The sequence below is a fragment of the Choloepus didactylus genome, chromosome 1 (assembly GCF_015220235.1).
Source record: "Choloepus didactylus isolate mChoDid1 chromosome 1, mChoDid1.pri, whole genome shotgun sequence".
Lineage (NCBI taxonomy): Eukaryota > Metazoa > Chordata > Mammalia > Pilosa > Megalonychidae > Choloepus > Choloepus didactylus.
This window is the reverse complement of record NC_051307.1, coordinates 15,429,082-15,448,889: the sequence shown is the minus strand read 5'-3', so window position 1 is coordinate 15,448,889 and position 19,808 is coordinate 15,429,082. Positions and strand designations below refer to the sequence as shown.

General features: G+C 33.3%; 1 protein-coding gene across 1 annotated transcript in view; it reads right to left on the bottom strand.

Moving 5' to 3' along the window:
- The window catches only part of SYNJ1 (synaptojanin 1), a 121,440-nt gene that overhangs the window by 42,736 nt on the left and 58,896 nt on the right, over positions 1 to 19,808 (bottom strand). The window contains 7 exon segments of the mRNA XM_037832529.1: positions 5,746 to 5,769; positions 7,033 to 7,189; positions 10,359 to 10,511; positions 13,400 to 13,481; positions 14,517 to 14,686; positions 15,833 to 15,929; positions 16,877 to 16,938. Coding sequence (XP_037688457.1) covers positions 5,746 to 5,769; positions 7,033 to 7,189; positions 10,359 to 10,511; positions 13,400 to 13,481; positions 14,517 to 14,686; positions 15,833 to 15,929; positions 16,877 to 16,938 — 745 coding nt within the window.

The window sequence follows — 19,808 nt, the reverse complement described above, 5'->3', positions numbered from 1 at the left end:
GCACAAACAAGCATAAGATACATGCTCAGGTACAAAAAAATGATCAGCCCTGAATGAAAAGCCCAACATGATGCCAATCAATCAACACAGTAATAGTAATAAAAAAAAAAAAAGACCACATTAAATGTAACAGGCAAAGTAAAAAAGCTATTACAAAATTATTGAGCAACATAAAACGTGCAGAATAAATAGTTCTGTTTCAATAAAGTGATACATTATTTTATAATATAGAAAACCTAAAAACTACATTTTTAGCAATATAGCAACTGACTTTCACACAATCTTCATTAAGAGGCTGATAAAAATATGTATTTTATTCCCTCCCCCCCAAAAAAAAAAAAACCATTTAGGAACATTTACATTTAAAGCTCTAGCTCCTGGCAAGCAGTTTGGAGAATAATGGCTCCCTGACAAAAAATTAAGTCACTCCTAAATGCTTCCTAGTACAATCAGAGCAGAAGGGAAAGTCCCTAACAATGCCCTATAAGCCTCTCCACAATTTGCCTTGCCTTTTGTCTTCATCTATTACCCTTCCCTGCTCACTCGCTGTTCAGTCTGTTGTTTCAAAAAGATGTCAGACATGTTCTCACCCACAGGGCCTTTGCGCTAGCACTCCCACTGGCTGGAACACTCTTCCCTCACCTCCTTCTGGTCTTTACTTTCCAGTGAGGCCTTCCCTGACAAACTTATTCAAAACTGCACTCTGCCCCTAATCTCCCATTTCCCCTCCTTGCTTTATTTTTCTCCACAGCACTTTTTGCCATTTTATTTCACACAGAGTGTATATGTATGTGTTTATTTATCCTGTAACTCTCTGACTCCCCTCAAGAGAATGGAAGCTCCATGAGGGCAGATATGTTGGTATATTTTGTTAATTGCAATATCCCTAGTGACTAGAAAAGTGCCTGGAAAACAGTAAATGCTCAGTAAATAATCACTAAATGAATGAATGTTCACAGCATATTTTGAATCTCTAATTTCTCATATATTCTTTGACTACCACATAACTTTTCCCTTCTGAACCACTTTTCGTTTTGGTTAAGTTACATTGTCAGCACTCAAAGTGGATGGAATCTTAAAAGCATCTCAATCTAAAAACATAGACCAAGCAGTTGATTAGCAGTGAACTGATATGAGGAAAAGGAAATCAAAAAGATTATCACTCTTAATGCACATGATCTTACTTTATTATATTATCTCATAATATTATGATATTATTATTGTACAAAGATACAGCAGTCATAAAAATTAAAGGCATGAAGTCAATCCTAAGGTAGGTGAAACAACCCCTTTCAATGTACCAGACAGACAATTCTTGCAGGATAAGCAAACGTGCACATGCAGTAACTGATATATAATACAAAACTTCCCACAGATTTGTCCCACATAAATGTATCAAGTCTATCTGGCTCTATTTTTGTATTCTAATTTAGAGATGTAAGAAAATTGCTGCTCATGCAGCTGTTACCTACAAATTTGAACCTTGATTCATGAAGTACAGCTTTAACATTGTTTCTGTTAAGCCTAACATTCTACAGAACAGCACAGCAAAAATAGGGCACTAACAAGAACAGTAATTATCCTAATAAAAAGATATACTAAATGCCCACTAGCATTTGCACCTAAAAATCAGTCAGTCCATTTTCTGCAGCCATATACCCCAGAGCTCATGCTCCTTGCCTGGACATGCAGGTCCTTGAAGACTTTAGGTTCAAAAGAAACCAGGTTCATCAAAATAAAAAATATGACCAGAGACAGCCTTCATCAATTATCTTTTAAGCAAAGTAGAACTATGCGAACAATTCTCAGCTTCAAAGCTAACTATAACGGAAATTATGGTAGACTTGAAATCACTTCTTGTACTAAAGGAAGGCATTTCTGCAGTATTTCTAGTTTTCTTAAATCTTCATAATCCCCATACTAACAAGCATTCTTTCTCTTTACTTGTGTGAAATCCCTGATCGTTTCAAAATGTTAACAAGCTGGCAAAATCCTAAATGAACCAGTGAGACATCTGCATTGTACTGACATTCTTCCCATTTATCAACTGTGTATGAGCTAATTCACACTACGAAAATCTGTGTTTCTTTAATGGACCACAGATAATTTTTCAATCATGCTATTCTTCCTTATTTCAACCAGTATTTTAATCCAAATATTAAAATTCACAGAAACTGTGTATGGAGATTTTCAATACAAAGTGGCAGATTCCTCTAGAAATAAGGAACTGTCATAAGGGATAACGTGATAATTTGAAATTTATTCCTCGAGGCAGAAAGGCAAGGTAGGACGCATAAGGACATGTTTCATGGATGCAATAGGACATGAGTCCCTTCCCTACCTCAGCACTACATTGGACTGTACCCTCTAGTGTTGGTGTTAGAACCCTCTCCCATTCTCTCTGGCACAGGCCCAATTTCATTAAAAGCAGATTCATTTGCTGCAGATTTTTCAGGGGGTTGGCTCACAAGGTCAAAACTATTTTCATGACAATGCTACAACAATATTTGCGTTTTTCACTCTCATTTTCTCACAAGAGCTATTTTATTATTGGCATTGTCTTACTGGCACTTGAATCTGGAAAACAGCCTTCCATGCTTTTGGAATGGATATATGATGTGGCTTAAACAAGGAATCTGGATCAGAAAATCAGTGCTACCACCCACTAGTAAAACCTGGGGTAAATCATTTAACCTGTCTTGATTTCCTCATTTGCAAATAGAAATAACATCTGCCTCACCCATCCCATAAGATTATAATGAGCCTCAAATGAAAAGATGTATGACAAAGTACTTTGGAAACCACAAACATGATTGCTCCTACAAGCACTCTATGGAGTCCACCATCCTGCAAATTCCTATTTCTAGCTCAGGATTCCCTATGTCTGACCATAATTTTCTCTCTGGGCATCTTACCCTCTTCTTGACCACGTTTAAACCTTACAGTTTACCCAGTCGTGATACTCTGCATTCGCTTCCTGCATCAGATAGCTTATTGCCTGACCTTAGCCAACTGGTCAATGCCACTTCCATTAAAGCTTCTTTTTGGCATTGCTCTCTTGCCTACAAAATGGCATAGAGATAGGTGCAGAAGCACATTCCTCTGGCTGTTCATTCTATCCAACTCCAACCTGGCCTTTGCTGTACAACAGTTTTTATTCATCACTGAAATATCACTTAATCACTACAGTAAAACTGAAGTCTCCAAACCTTTCGCTCAGCAATCACCTCAACAGTTAATCTCACATACCTTTCATTTTTCCAGCAATCTACTTCTTATTTCTCTTTAGTTTCAAAGTAAACTAATTTCTTCCTCTGTAAGAATAATACTTCTACCTAAATTCTGGACATGACTTGGTTTCTCAACCAGTACCTGGCCCTTACTTTCATAAGTATCCCATTCTTTTCTACACTGTTCAATCTCTCTTCTCCCTATAAATCCTTTTCCTTTTAGCTTCAAAGACTTTTGCTTCTTCTGATTTTAAAAGACACACACCAAAAAATTGGTTCTTTAGTAATTTTTCTCCTTTATTCCTGTAACAAACTCTACATCTAGTTCCTCACTCACTTCTCATCTTAGCCAGGCCCCTGCACTTTCACATCTCTTCTTCCATCTGACCCTCACAAGAGCCCTGTGAAGGAAGCAAGGCAGCATCTTCCCCATTTTACAATTAAAGAAAATGAAACCCGAAGAGGCTGAACGATTTGGTCAAGATTGCATAGTAAATGAGTGCCAAAACCAAGATTAAATTTCTTACTTTTTCCTGTGCTGAAATACTTTTGGCTAGCCAATCAAGCAGATTGAGACTAGAAGAAAGTACAAACATGTGCTGGAATATATGACAGGTCTGATCCAGGACAGCAGTTCTCATCCTTTTTGTTCAGGACCCCTCCACACTCTTACATATTACTGAGGATTGCAAAAAGCTTTTGCCTATGAGGGCTAAATTCAGTGGTATGCTGGTAAATGTTTCACAGTTAGCTCCCCAAGGTGAAAAAAAGCCCTGGTTTACAGCATTTACGTGTTTCTGTAGTATAAATGCTGCCACCATGAACAATTTCAAGCTACCAATGTGATGTCACTGAATGTGGTAGGAGATGCACAAAATGAGTTGTCAAAAGCCAGTCCACCACTAGTTATTCTGGGGACATTTTAAAACTATTAATCCACTTAAAAATAACACTGATTAACCCATTACTTGCTTACATAAACAACATAGATTTTATGTTGTTTAACTATAGTTAAAAAATTCTACTGAGAAGAGCAGCATTATTTTACATTTTTTATATACCTCTTTAATGTCCGGCTTAAAATAAACTAATTTCTCACATCTGTTTCTGCATTCAATATGATGCAACATCATACATCATGCAGCCTCTGGAAAATGCTATTGTACACTTGTGAGGGAATGAGAAAGAAAAAGGCAAATGACTCTAAGTATTCTCGTTTCGACCTGTAGACTCCCTGAAAGAACGGCTGAAATAAATAAGCATATCACCTTTTTTCTCAGGGCTGACACGCAGATTACTCCCCTCTCACTATTTGAACTAATCAACTACAGATTATTTCATCTAGCCTGTTAGTATAGTAAACTGAAGTCTGACAGTGCCTAGATAAAGAATCATTCTCTATTACTATGGCTCATCACTGGTCTTTATAATTGAAGTCACTCCCACTGTCACTTCTGTGAAAATAAGCTTCTTCAATCCTTTCTGTATCAAAACCCTAGTCCTATAACGATTAAACAGCTTAAAAATCCAGCTAGACAAATAATGAATCGTGTGAATGAAAACATATTGCCACACTGTGTGAGCTAACAGAAGTAAATTCAGTTTTTAAATAGAATAAATATATATTCCTAACTTATTCTTAACTGGTTGGTGCCTTAATGTGAAGAAAGAAGTTTATGTCCAAATAACAGATGTCCATCTCTAACCATACCATTTCAGAAAATGGATTTCATTACATAGCTCAAAATTATATATTAAATGCTCCCTTCTTCTACTCTTCTCTAAAAAATAACCAATAGCTTCTTAAAACACTCAGCACAATAACTAGCAAAACAATTCTTAAGTAATTCCAAAACCGAAGGGAAGAAAACATTATTTTCAGCTAAATTTCTGGCAAGAGTTCTAGCTTTTGTTCCTTTGCCACAATTCATGTTTCAAGATACAATAAACCTTGTTCAGAGAATGAAGTCATGAGAAATATGCAGGATAAAGAATGACTTTAGGTCTTACACATTTAATTTTCTAACTTTGTTAGCCATTTTCATGCTTTTTAAAATTAAGATTTCAGGTCATATTTTAGTACAGGTGTCTTTAGTTAACAGAAAATATTTCCTCTACAATGTAAGAAAATGAGACAATGCCTTCTCAAACATTATGTGTGAGAAATACTATTGAATAGTCACAAATATCATAGACAGTGCTCTGAAATTTATCAAAAATAATCACATCTAGGTTTTTTTCCAATTGTGGGTGAGAGTAAGATATATCACTAATATTTGCTCAGGGAAAAATAAAAATGAAATTAAAATTATGTGAGTCATTTTTAATTGAAATTAAGCATTTACTGTAAGATAAAAAGTGTTGCATTTCCTTCTAAACTTAAAATATTTTTCTCAGATCACAAGATATCAATTTATGCTACAGAATCTGAGTGTAACTTATTTGTTTACAATACCAACTTTAGAAAAATAAACACAAAGTTGTTTTAATTTATAGATTGATTTCTATACTGTACCTGACTGTAACGTCTGTTCAGAAACTATGGATGCATCAAGAAGAAAACAAAGAATCATTAGTAAAACATCAAGTTACAGTCAAAATCTAAAGTGTTATAACAAAACATTCCAAGACGGTTTCACTTTTTAAAGTCAAGTTGATGACTTGATTTTTCTGTTGGTTATAGGACACCAAGATTAAAAAGAAGTGACTTAAAAACTGATGCAATTCTTCTGCATCTAAGAAAAAGGTTGCAGTGACTTAGTTATGTCTACTGATTCTGATAGTTTTATACCACAGTTTCACAATCATCAGTCAAATTTGACTTGTAGGCCTCCTCTTCAAGCTGTTCCTGGGTAAGTATGTGTGCACCTGCACTTGCTATGTGTGAGTGAGAGAGACTATGAATATGAATACGAAAACTTCAGAGGCTGTAGGATATTGCAGTTATGGAGAATACTGCCCTAATATATACCTTTTAGGACTCTTCCTAGGACTCACCAACTGATAAGTAAAATTTTAAATTTTAAAATAAGTAAAATCAGTTCTGCTATAACAAGACATAGGCACTCCAAAAACATCACCACACTATGCAAAATTGTGCAAACTTCCATAGCCACAGGGCTTATAGAAATATCTATAAAAATAAATCGATTTATAGAAAATCAAGCACAACTCAAAAATTTCAAGTGACAGACCAAAAAAGATGGGAATCTAATAATAATGGTAACACAATTTTACACATTAAATGGCTAAGAAATGCGAAGTACTACAATAAATATGTACTTTATCTTGAGTTCAAATCATTGCAAGTTACGTATTATGTCAAATGTTAAAACTGTTAAAACTGGGAATAGCAGTGTCCACTAATAAGCAACATTTAAAATTATTAATTAATATGATTTAATGCTTACTCAAACAGTATCACTTAGGAAGACCAAGTTATAGAAATTTTTGGGATAGTGATTAGAAAAACAATCAATATAGGTAATGGTTTTTACAATAAAGCAACGGTTATCAACAGTAGATACCTGAATGCTCTATTAATACTTAAACCATTTACCACTCTCATTCATAATCTATAAAAGAAAACACATCTGGGCTAGATAGTGTAAACATTTTAAAAGAAACAAACTTCCTTCGGACAATCCAATTTTTAAAAATTACTTTTATAGAAAATCCCTTCCGAAACTATTTTAATCAACTCTTACAATCCAAAATTCATTTCTGTAAATAAGTTTACATTTGTCTCTTGGACTTTTAGAAGGAATATAAATAACATGAAGTAAATAAAATATAAACATACCACGCAAACTTCCAGTAGTTAAGAGTGCTCGAGCTTTGTCAGCTAAATCACTATTAAGAGTATTTCCAAGCAGCAAAATATCAATGGCCTCTTGCTTGGAGCTGTCAAAGAAATTATTCTGAATTGTTCTGGTAACAGAACGGGCACCATCTTTTAACTTTCCAGCCTGTTGGAAGAGAAAGGAGCATTCTAAGTATTAGCTGATTTCATTCAATAGGTATCTTGAAATTTTAAATCAGTCTTATAAGATTTTATTACAATAAAAAGGACCCACTCATTCTATTTTGAATAGCTAATCATCACATTAAAATGCCTGAAGATGTCACTGTTACATTTTCTCTGCACAAAGAGATAAAACGCAGTGTCACAACTGCATTCAGTAGTGATATATAGATCAGTAAATGTTCAAAATTACTTATTATAAAGGAAATAAACTAAAGTATACTCATTTTAAAAAAATGGAATTACTTCTTACATCTTAACTTTTAGAATTGGCAATGGGTGATGGGGAGATAAAGGAAGCTATACTGAATTTACATGCTCTTGGAAAAACTTCAAATTAATAACAGAAAAATTAAATTTAAATTGCTCCCAAATAACTTATATTAATTAAATGAAATTTTAACATAATAGCAAAGGTCTAGTCTAACAATTTATAAGTAGAGATGATAAATGAATATGTTTAAATCACAGCTTATATATTTCAGGCAATTTTATTAGGTAGATAAATCTAAATCATAAAAATATTAAACTTATACCAATCCCTACAGTAAGAAAGTTGATTATAATTTTTAATGAACATATATTTTACTTAGGCATGTAAGTTTCCATAAAGATGTGCTTTGATCTTATAAGTTTTGATGATTGTTTAAAAAACAACCTTGACTTTTAGAAAATAACTTTTGTTTGCAATATTAAAGTTTTATTCCTGAAAGGAAAAACTGTAATTAGAGGCTTCTTTTCAAAATAAAGAGCCAAATTTTTAAAATGTCATTAAATAAGGATAGTATATATAATCATCTATTTAAATTTGTCATTAAAATGTTATTATTACTCTCTATATGAAAACATAAAGTGACATTATTTGAGAAGACACTCACCATTCACATTATCAGGCAATTAATCAAAAGGAACCCAGAGAAAGGGAAAAAAGAGCAGTTTAGATGTTAGATTTCAGTTCAGTTCAGACTAGTATATTTAATATATAAATAGTTCATATCTATATATTATGTTAACGACAAAAGACCACTGAAAATATATGTAACTTCTGTACATATATTGTCTTAGTCACTACAGAAACAAATAGGTAGAAAAATAAGAAAGAATATTTTTAAGCAATAGATGTAGAGAACTGGCTTTTAAAAGCAAGAATTATGTACTCTATTTAAAAGGAATAGATGAAAGTTTGGTAATTTCAAGGGTTTGAAAAAAGGAGCTATTTCAGAAATAAATATTTGTAAATATCAATACAAATTATTTCCATGAGTTGAACAAAAGGGACTTTGCAGGTAAGGCCAATAGCTCTGGAACACGCATGGTGTTTTATGAGACACAGGAGATGATTTGTAAAGTGATGGAAGACTTGGAGATAATGAATGGCCTTTAAAGAATTTCAGTTGCTATGCTATGAATAAAAACTGTAACAGTGTTAAGTGGTTCTTGTTTCCATTCCTAAGGTAATTTGAGGAATTGCAAAGATTTAGAATGTAAATAAATTCAACTGAGGCCAAAATCCTTAGAAAATCAGAGAATATTTAAGTATATAAAATAATGAAAAAATATCTCAAGCATGCTTCCAAAATCCCTCAATAAGGGGCGAATACTAGAGGGGAGAAAATCTGTACATAACAACAGCAATTAAAAAGTAATAATGAGGAATAGAATTATAATTAAGTCCATTCCTCACACCTCTTTTGCAACTTTCTAAAACCTCCTTTTCAAGGTAAGATAGGTTAAAAAATAGAAACTTAACAATTAAGTCCTAATAGTGCTGGATTCGTAGTTGTTTCATAAATTCTTGATTCATTCATTCATCAAGTATTTGTCAGACATCTATTAAACAGTAGGCAATACATTAAGTGCTGACAACACAAAGCCAAATAAGACAGGACCCTTTTTTTAAGATGATTACAGTTTTAAAAAGAAAATATCTCATTTATAATAAAAATAAACAATATAAAAATTAAAACATATATGCAAGGGAAAATGAATGGGGAAAAAACAAAAGCAATACCTATATAGACCTAGTAGATTATCACTAAATGACTAAATATGTCATAGGTACATAACCCCACACCCAGGGAAATAGCTATCATCCATTTACTCATTAATAACCATTATAGAGGAAAGTGTTAAAGTGGGCATGATAAAACAGAACTTTAAAACAGATACTTTAAAAAAAACTATTAAATCAGAAAAGACACGAAAAAAAGTGTTAGATATGTCATCAGTTTTGAAGTGAGACTTAAGTCCTTATAAAATACAAACAACAAAAGTTTCTAAATCTTTCTTTTCTATTTTTAAAACAGAAACATACAAAGAAAAGTTGAATATAATTCTTAAAAGTTACTATTGGAAGAATTAAAAAAAACCAGTCAAATACATATTTACTGACAGTGCCAGATTTTTATTAGGTATTCTATAATAGAATTATGTTTATATTGTTAAAAGAGTTTAACATAGCATATTAATTAATGCTCAGTGAGATATAACATTATCGAACATTTATAGTGTGTAAAGAACCATCTGGGAGTACTTTGTAGGACAAAAAAAAGAGGAAACTGTTATATTCCTAACCTATTTGTTGATTAAAAGAATGGAAAAGGAAACATATGGAAACACATAAATAATCACAGAGACATATGACATGTAAGCTTAAAAATGCTAGAGTGACAAGTATTTGGAGTCAGGTGGACTTAGTCATGACGAGTGTAGGGGTTCTCAGGTCAGGACAATCAGCAGGTAGGAAAAATTCCTTCAGCAGGTAGGAAAAATTCCTAAGAGTGACAGGTAAAATGCATGTGAAGGACAGAGTGGAGAGTTATCTATTTAGAGTCAGGGGTAAACCCAAGGTGCTTTGGGAAATGACAAATTTAATTGTATCAGATTAAGGAATAAAGAAAAGAGTGAAACCTAGAACCCACTGAAGATCTAGATTTCATAGTGGATTATTATTTGAGGATTTTATCCTTTTCAGAAAGGGAGAAATTTCTCTTCATAAGCAATACACTGCACAGGAGTTAAAAGAAAAGGAAAAAAAAAGACCATTTAAAAGCTTTGTAAGAGAGGAAAATGAGGATCTTCGATTATGATAATTCTAGATCTACCTTGGCCTTCCCTTCAAGAGCTCCGGTTCCTGCATAAATCTTACTGATTGAATCGCCATTCACTGACCACATTGACCGAAAAACTTCTTGAAAGCGAGTCACCAACTGAGGCTTTTCAGCCAAGCCAAGAACTTCCAGCTGTTTAGTTAGCATCTGAAACAGAAAACAGAAATTTTTATATGCATATTAATATATTAATTGTGAAGCAACTTTTCAGAACTATGAGACTCAAACCCCAAATTTATACTTATAGGACTATATAGGACTGGATTCTGTAAACATGGGAGTTTAATAGGTTAACTGTTTTATTCTCACAATTTCAATTTGAGAACTATATATTACATCAATGAAACGTATAAGTAATATAATATTCCCTTGTATTAATATGACATTATTAATCTTATGTTAATTAATCTACAAATCAGGCCAGTCTATCTTCTTGCTCACCTAAAAGAACTATTTAACAGCATGAATAAGAGCAGAGAAAAATATCTACCTAATTTTCCTAATTTAATATATGGCAATATCTAAGTTCTTTTAATTTTTAAATTTGAATCTATAAATTGGGTGTAAGTTCAAGGGATTATGGGAAGAGGAGAGCTGCTCTTGAAATGTCATAAAACTTTTTATGCAAAAAATTTATTCTGGTAACTTGTATTAAGGAGACCTAGCAGGATCACAGCATGAGAAGAACTCTGGGCCATCAACATTTCTTCCTCACAGATAATAAGAGGATTTAAATAGGCAAGAAAAGTTACTGGCCTTTATCCTGAATGAATTCAAGCCTTGAAATCTGGCAGAATCTAAACAATGTACAATCCTTATCTACTCTGTTCCTCATATTTGGAATCTGGTCATGAGTAACTGCTTCCAATTTATGTTTTCTCTTATCTCTAAGTACGGAGACTGACTATAATTATATAGAGGGATCAAAAACTAAAATAATATCAAAACCCTAACCCGTGTTTATTTTATTACCTTGGGACTCAGGTCAGAGCTAACTTCTTTGTAACACACAGAATAAAACAAAATAAGAGGCCCTCTCCTATCTTTTACACCTCTCTCTCCAAAAAGTTTTCCAGGAATTGCACAAAACTGATCTTACTTCACTTTAGTTTGGTGTGGTCTACCTTAGCAGCAGATTGCTACATTATGGGAGAATTCTCACACCTTATCACCACTAATGAATTGAGAGCTAAGTCAGATTCTAAAAACTAAAAAGTGCTATACATTTAAAAAAGATTTCCAAGTATTTCAGTATTCAATCACTTAAAAACAGAACTTGAAACAAACACAGGCCACATGAAAAACTCCATCCAAATGACCAACATATCTGCCTTCATTTTCCTTGTTCCTGTCATATTTACTACATAAATTATAATTGTAAACTTCAATGACAATTTAACTTCAAAATCAAAACAGTAACATTTATTTAGTTACACGAAAAACACGTTTCTGTAGCAGAGATTTTTTTACACAGTGTAGTTCATTTTTTTGAGCTAGGGAAAAATTTAACTCTGAGGTAATTAATATTCTGGCCAACTTTAAAATCATTAACTAAAGGAAATAAGTTGTCATTACCTATTCTTGTTTTTTTATGGAATTTGAGAACTAAGCTAAGTTCCTATGTAACTAAGTAAAGCTCCACCATAGCCTTTTTTTTTTAAATTTTAAATTCAGTTTTATTGAGAGATATTCACATACCAAACAATCATCCACAGTACTGTTCACAGTACCATCATATAGTTGTGCATTCATCACTCCACTCAATTTGTGAACATTTTCCATTCTCCAAAAAGGATAAAAATAACAATAAAAATAAAAGTAAAAAAGAACATCCAAGGCATTCCAACCCCCTCATCCCACCCTATTTTTCATTTAGTTTTTGTTCCCATTTTTCTACTCATCTGTCCATACATTGGATAAAGGGGCTGTGAGCCACAAGATTTTCACAATCATACAGTCACACCATGTAAGCTACATAGTTATGCAATCGTCTTCAAGAATCAAGGCTACTGGGTTGCATTTCCACAGTTTTAGGTATTTCCTTCTAGCTATTCTAATACACTAAAACCTAAAAAGGGATATCTATACAGTGCATAAGAATGCCCTCCAGAGTGACCTCTTGACTCTATTTGAAATTTCTCAGCCACTGAAACTTTATTTTGTTTCATTTCACTTTCCCCTTTTGGTCAAGAAGATTTTCTCAATACCACGATGCCAGCTCCAGGCTCAACCCCGGGAGTCATGTCCGACATTGCCAGGGAGATTTACACTTGGAGTCATGGCCCATATGTGGGGGAGGGCATCCACCTTGGCCTTTTGACCCTAACTGTTGCATAACAGGAATGACTTAGAAAGCTCAGCAACGTCACATAGTCAGATAGTTGAGACTATCTCTATACTACACTGAATTTGAGGATAACTGGTAAAGAAAACAACTTGGTAAACAAAGACCTTATTAGAGAAGTTAAATCTCATGCACTTTCATTTTCACAAAGGTATTTTCATTTAATCCTGGTTTTTACAGCTGCTAATGGGAAAATGCCAAAAAACTGGACTGGACTACAAACTCTGTCAAAAATGTAAAATTAAATGTGAATTCTGAATGTCCCCTTTATAAAGTTTAAAACAAAATGTAAGTCTATTGGGTCGTACATAAGAAAACAGACCTTCCTCAATTCCTAACACAGATTTTTAAAAAAACAAAACACAAAGAATGAAGGCCAGAAATTTTTTTTTCCAAAAGAAAGGCAAAATAAGCAATTATTGGAATAGTTTAAATAGCAGAATTTAAAAGGGAAAGTTAAGGAGCAACAGAAGAAAATACATAGGCTGCCACCTAAAGAGAAAGCACGAAGAACAGGTAAAGGAAACATTTGGGGGGGTGGGGTGGGACTAGAAGAGATGCACTAGAAGAGTTGGAAAGAAGGCCTTTAATGAAGCATAACTTCATTAAATGATACTTTGCAAATATTAAAAAAGCACTGGAAGTGTCATCTGACACAAGTCACATACATATATTTTAATTTATTTTTTACCTCTAAACCAAGGAATGCCTGCACGCTGTTTGTTCTATCAAGACAATCCAAGCAGTTTGTTCTAACTGTACCACTCTGGCACCTGTAACAAATTCAGCAAAGTTAAACAACTAGTTTAGAACAAAGTAAACATAAGTCAATTTAAGAAAAATTAAGGTATTAAAATGTAACACCCACATTTTCCCCAACAATTTGCAAAGAAGATGAAAGAATTTTCTAATTAACATCTGTATACCTGCCACCTATATTCAACAACTGTTAACATTTTGTTACATGTTCTTTAACACGTATCTATCAATCCGTGCACTCCCCCTTATTTTTAATTAGGCCAGTGGTTAGCAGTTAATTCAGGATTATAACACCACAGTTTTTTGCACATAAAAAATAATCAAATATTCATAGAATGAATTAATATTAAAAACCTAAGATCTGTTATCTCTGATTGTCCTATAAAATTTCTATGGCATTGATACTAAATCAAATATTATGCAAATGGAAAAAATTAAAAATCTGAGCTTTGTTCACTCAAGTTTACCTAAACCTATACTGTAAACTTAAATCTTTCAACACTTAAACTTGTCTCCTCTACTTCATATGCCAAAACTAAAGATTTAAATTATACTAAAAGTTGACATACAGCAATGTCCTTTACTTCTATTTACATTTACATTTAATAATCCTTACTGTGGTCAAGAAATATTAAAACATTTCATTTAAGAGAGAAGAGGCCGAGTCCCATAGATAGCAGCATGAGGTCTGGAGCCCAATGAATCCTGGCTCTCTCACTTCCTAGCCATGTGCCTTGGGGAAGGTTATGGCCTATGCCTCAATTTCCTCAGATTAAAAAATGGGGATAATAGAACCTATTCCTATAGTTGTTGTTACTGTGCCATGTACAACACTATGTATGCTGCCTGGCACACAGTATGTGCTCAATAAGGTAAGATATTGTTACTATTTGCTGAAATATGAAGAAAGAAAAAAAGCCTAAAATCAAATATTTATTTAATTACAAACCTTGCTATAAAAAGGGAAATTTACAAATTCAATGTTGAGAATAATTTTTAAATTATAGCAAAATTCCAACTTAAAGAACAAAGAAACAGAGCAGTCAAACCTTTGAATGTCACTTCCATTGTAATAAAAAAATCCATAATCTACAAACTTTTGGATTTGAGGTTTAAGAACACTGTGTAATTTTTCTGCTTTTCCTCCTTTAACCATTTGATGATAGTCAAAATTCACCATCTGGATATCAGCAGCATGTTCAGAAGCTTTCAAATGACTCTGAAAGTAAAAAAGTAAATATTCATCTACATGTTAATGAAATATGATCAATATAATGCTTTAAATGGAACCTTACATTTTAAATGAAAACTTCAGCATGGTCTCTTGACACTAGCAATAAAACAAAAAATTACTTGCTGATACCTAATAACATCTTTTCCCTCAAATCTCATATACTATCTCAAAAAGATCAGGTGACATAATAAATATTAGGGAACTTAAGTAATAGTCTCATTAGGCTTAGAAAATGAAAAATTATTTCCAACTCCAGTATTCCATTTTTTACAATGCAAATTTAGTAACTGTTTATACCAAGTATAGAATCTCAAAGCATCTTATTTTTTTTAAGACAAAGCCTATCACAGATTCAATTTTTATAACTTCATTTAATACATACAAATGTTTTGAAAATTTAACATAAAAAGTCACTCCCTAAAGTGTAACCTGTTTATGAATGGTATTTATTTCACAGGTTTAAAACAAAATAGTAAAGCAATTAGGTTAATTCTGAATTCAACTAAACTTTAGAATATGTTTTCTAACCATTTTCTTTAAGTTTTTAATCTTACCAAACCTCATAATTTATATTAATTCGTTATTTATTCAATAAGTGTTTATTAAGAATATTTTTTTCTTAAGAAAAATATTTAGTTTCTTTACTTTTGTTTTTATTTGAGATACTCAAGGTTTCTCTAGTCAATTCTTAGGTATCTAGCTGTAAAACAGTCTTGCATGCATACAAATGCATTATTCAACCATTTCATATTTTTAAAACAGTGACTGTGGTTTCAAGGAAGTAGATAAGCAACGAACAGATGAAAGAGGAAACTGCCTGATATTTCTCTACTAACAACAGATGAACTTTCTTTGTAGTGGGGGAAGGGTAATCTTCTGCTTCACCACCACACAAATAAGATTAGAAAATAATGCCAACTGCCTTGAAACATTCCATAATTCCATTTCAGCAACACTAGCCTAAACTGTTTCTTACCAGTCCCAAACAGTTAAAGGTCCTAACAGGTACCCAACTTTTTTCTAGGAAGTAATTCATCATCTGAAAGAACTTCATTATTGTATTATTTTATTTTTTAATACCATTCTAAGTGTCCAAGGGCCAGAAAAGAAGTAAAAAATGACCATACTTACCTGAAAAGCCTTACTTAGCATATGTTCACCTTCCTTGGACCCAAGCAAATTTACTATTATTTGTTTACCATATAAACTCTTAAGTGTTCTAAAATGCCTAGTAAAGAAAGGAAATAAATCAATGTCAAATGATAGCCTGATTTTTTTCCAATAAACAAATATCCATTACTAAACAGAACCTATATGGCAGAATTTTAAACTCACAGAATTGGCAAAATTGGGTACAAATTCATTGTATGTGGTTTAAAAACTCTGAACTTATGAAAACCCTCAGGTAATGCTATCTCCTTCTACTGATTTACAGCAGAATGATACCAATCAACTGCCCTCTTGCTGGCACTGCCTGAGATGGCAGAGAGAACACAAGCCATCTGGCTGGGATGGGAAGGCAGCAGGGTTAGAGGATGCAGGACTGCACCTCAAACGTGAGGACATCACACACTGGCAAGCATTCAGAAGGACCTACTGAATCAACTAGCCATAAGAAAAATAGGCCCTGAATATGTTTTTTTTCCTCTCTCTCTAACTTCCAACTATTCCAAATGCTACAGGATAATGCCATACAAAGGAAATGTAACATGAGCCACATACGTTAATTTTTAATTTTCTAGCAGACACATTTAAAAAAAAGTAAAAAGAAATAGATGAAATTCATTTAAATACATTTTATTTAATCTCCTGTATTTAAAATATCATCTTGGCATATCATCAGTATAAAAATAAATATTAATGAGATATTTTACATTCTTTTTTTTTTTTGACAAAATCCTTGAAACCCAGTATGCATTTTATACACCTAACAGCACATCTCAATTTGGACTAACCACATTTCAAGTGCTCAGTAGCTACGTGTGGCTTCATACCCAGAGAGGAAGTTTTAAGGCCAAGAGATCAAGACCCAACACGTCCAGTGTGTCTTCCTGTTAGGAGGAAATTTACTTATAGCCAAAAATGCTGAAATGAATCAGCATATATCATTATAACTGGCTTCACTGCCTAACAATATTAAAACTTACAGTACTATAAAAAAACAATTGGTGTTACCTGTCAAAAGCAGGTGCATTAGCTTCAAATCCCCTTGACATACGAACACGGTGGGATCCCACCTTGGACAAAAATAATACATTTAATTGTGAGAAAAACCAACATGTAGACAAAAGTAATATCATTGTTTACAATATGTAATAAGTCATTTTCTCAGCACACAATAAATCAAATAACTGATTTTTGTTCATGACAACCTTTTAAAAAACAAGTTCTAGGCATTTACTCTCCCTTTTACTTTTTCAGAGACCTCATAAAAAAGAATGGGAAGTTACACCATTACAATACACTTGTAAATTAACAGCACTTCTTATTTATGAAACATATTTCTAGAGTGCTTTTACATACTTTTCCTTGTTTCAAGCTCAACCTATATGCCAAGTTTAAGTTAACAGATAAATCACCACTTGGGCAATAAAAAAACTGAAATACCAAGAGGTGAAATAACTTGCTCTCTTAGGTCAACATAACTAATTCCAAAGAAGATTCAGATGATAATTTAGGTCTCCTGATCTAGATTCATACTCTTCTTAGTCTTCCAAGCTGCCTCCAAGAGCACTGTCTATGCATTTCATCTCTGCTATGAAAAAAAAATATTGTATACACTGAAAGCTCCAACAAAAAGCTCCTCATCAAAAGCTCCAACAAATTAAAAATATCAGTCCTTACTGGAAAGACAGATTTTCAAAATTAATAGCAGCCATAGAACTATAGTAATAGCACATTTTGCAGCATCAAAATACTGGGGGCCAAGGGAACTATACAAGTTAAAAAATACCTATCCACGGTATTTTGTTATAGTTTTTCTTTTCTCACATAGGCGAGTGACCGTGAGATGAGGCAGAACTGAGAAAGTTCTAACAGATGCAGAGAAGAAATATAAAGGTGAGACCAGATCATCTCCCTGAACTGCACTTTTAAACATTTCCCTCTGAGACTTTTGGATCAAAGTTCCCCAGAAGTCATTTTTGTCAATATGTGAACAAAGTGACTTCAAAGGGATATGGGAGGATGGTCGACAAATCAGTTCTGTAGTTGGACAAATAACTAGAAAGTAAGTTTAATATGCTCACCCAATTTCATAATGGAATTAACATTATGATCACTTATTCGACTTTCTCCCTTGCTATGCTAATAAGTGAGACAATCTACTGACAGCTGTGACAGTGGATTCTCTTTAATGTTTCTTTCTTTTTAATAAGAAATTATCTTAATGAATGTCACACTGATATGCAATTTCATTTTATAGTATTTTAATAGCCTTTATAAAAATTTTAAAATTTGAAATATGTAAGTTCCAGATCATTAAGCATTTTAGACTGCAGAAAACTCAGAAGTTTATACTTTTTCCTTGGAGTAATTTCAGGTTAACTGCCTATAACTCTGTACAAGTATAAAAGACTGCATTTGTTTCCTGATGAATATTTATCTTGCAGACTACTACAACTGTCAATGAGGTGAACAATACAACTTCTCATGTTTTTCAGTAAATGCAGGTAGTTGTTTCCCACCACCCTGTCCCCGACACATACATATCTAGCTACATATTGTAACTCATAGCAATATATTGGTCAGACTAGATAAGTATTATTACTCACTGAAAAAATAAAACTCTATAATAAAAGTGCTGTTGGGTTATTTGTGATTAAAGTAGTACTCCAGGAAGTTACAAGGCTTTAATCATAAATTTATTCAATTAAAAAAAAAGAAGTTGAATCAAACGTATTTTTTAAAAAACAGTTAATTGGATGATAGGAAACACCATTTTCTATCAATATTATTGCTTCATTTCCCATATTTCTGAGATTTCAACTCAACCCAAAATTGAATTTTGACCTTATGATGCGCTCATCTTTTAAGACTAATACAAGCTATAGTGGAATGATGTAATAAAACATAATGTAATAACATGTCAAAGTAATACTATAACATCAATACCAAAGCGTCAGGGAAAGAAAATTATAAGTAAAATGAGTTGCCAGCACTTAAAATATCATTTTTACCTGTGTACCTCCTTATGACAATTCTTATGTCTCAAATGAACTCACAGATATTTAACTTTTCCCTAAAAGTCCTAACTCCCCACACAGATCATAAATTCTCTGTGCAGCACTGTTAAAGTCTTTATTTCTCACAGCACCTAGTAAAGAATAACATACACTGTAAGAACTCAAATATTTAATGAAGAGATCAGTGTGGAAAGGTGATTGGAATCCATTCAATGAGCTCTGATGTGGCTATGGAAAGCCAACAAATCTTAATTTGGGGAGTGGAGGGCTCCTGTTAGAAAATAGCAACACATGAAGTTGGACAGGCAGAGTAAGCCAGATCATCATGAGATGGATGCCCAGTAGATCCGATGACCATAATATACTGAAGGTGGCAAGAACTTTGTCATATAGCTAGTGGGAAGCAGAGCCTAGAAGGAGGAGACCAGTTAGAAAACTGTGAGAGTCTTCCAGGCAAGAAGAAATTATGAAGATTATAACTGGGATGACAGCAGTGGGAAGAAAAAGAAGGGGAAAAGTCATAGTGCCTAGGAGAACCTGGGGCTAAAAGTTTGCTTGCTCAGGACTGGCTGCTGGAGCAGACTGGGCTGGACATGCTTAAAGGTCATGAGAGCAGGAACCTGTACAACAGAAGCTCTCAAATTTGAGTGGAAAGGAACTTGACTTAAAATGCAGATTCCTGGCCCCATTCCAAGAAATTCTTTTTCAGTTGATGTTAAATTGATGCCAGGAATCTGCATTTTAAAAAATCACTCCAGGCAATTCCTTTAATTAAAAAAGCTCAGAGGAATTAAACAAGGAGGAATAAGGGACAAGTCAAGGGACAACTGCCTAAGGATTCTCTGCCTGCGACTTCTAAATTGGGACATCTCATGAGGCAACATTAACTTCAAGGATCCCCTAAAATAAATTCCAGTCCCAAG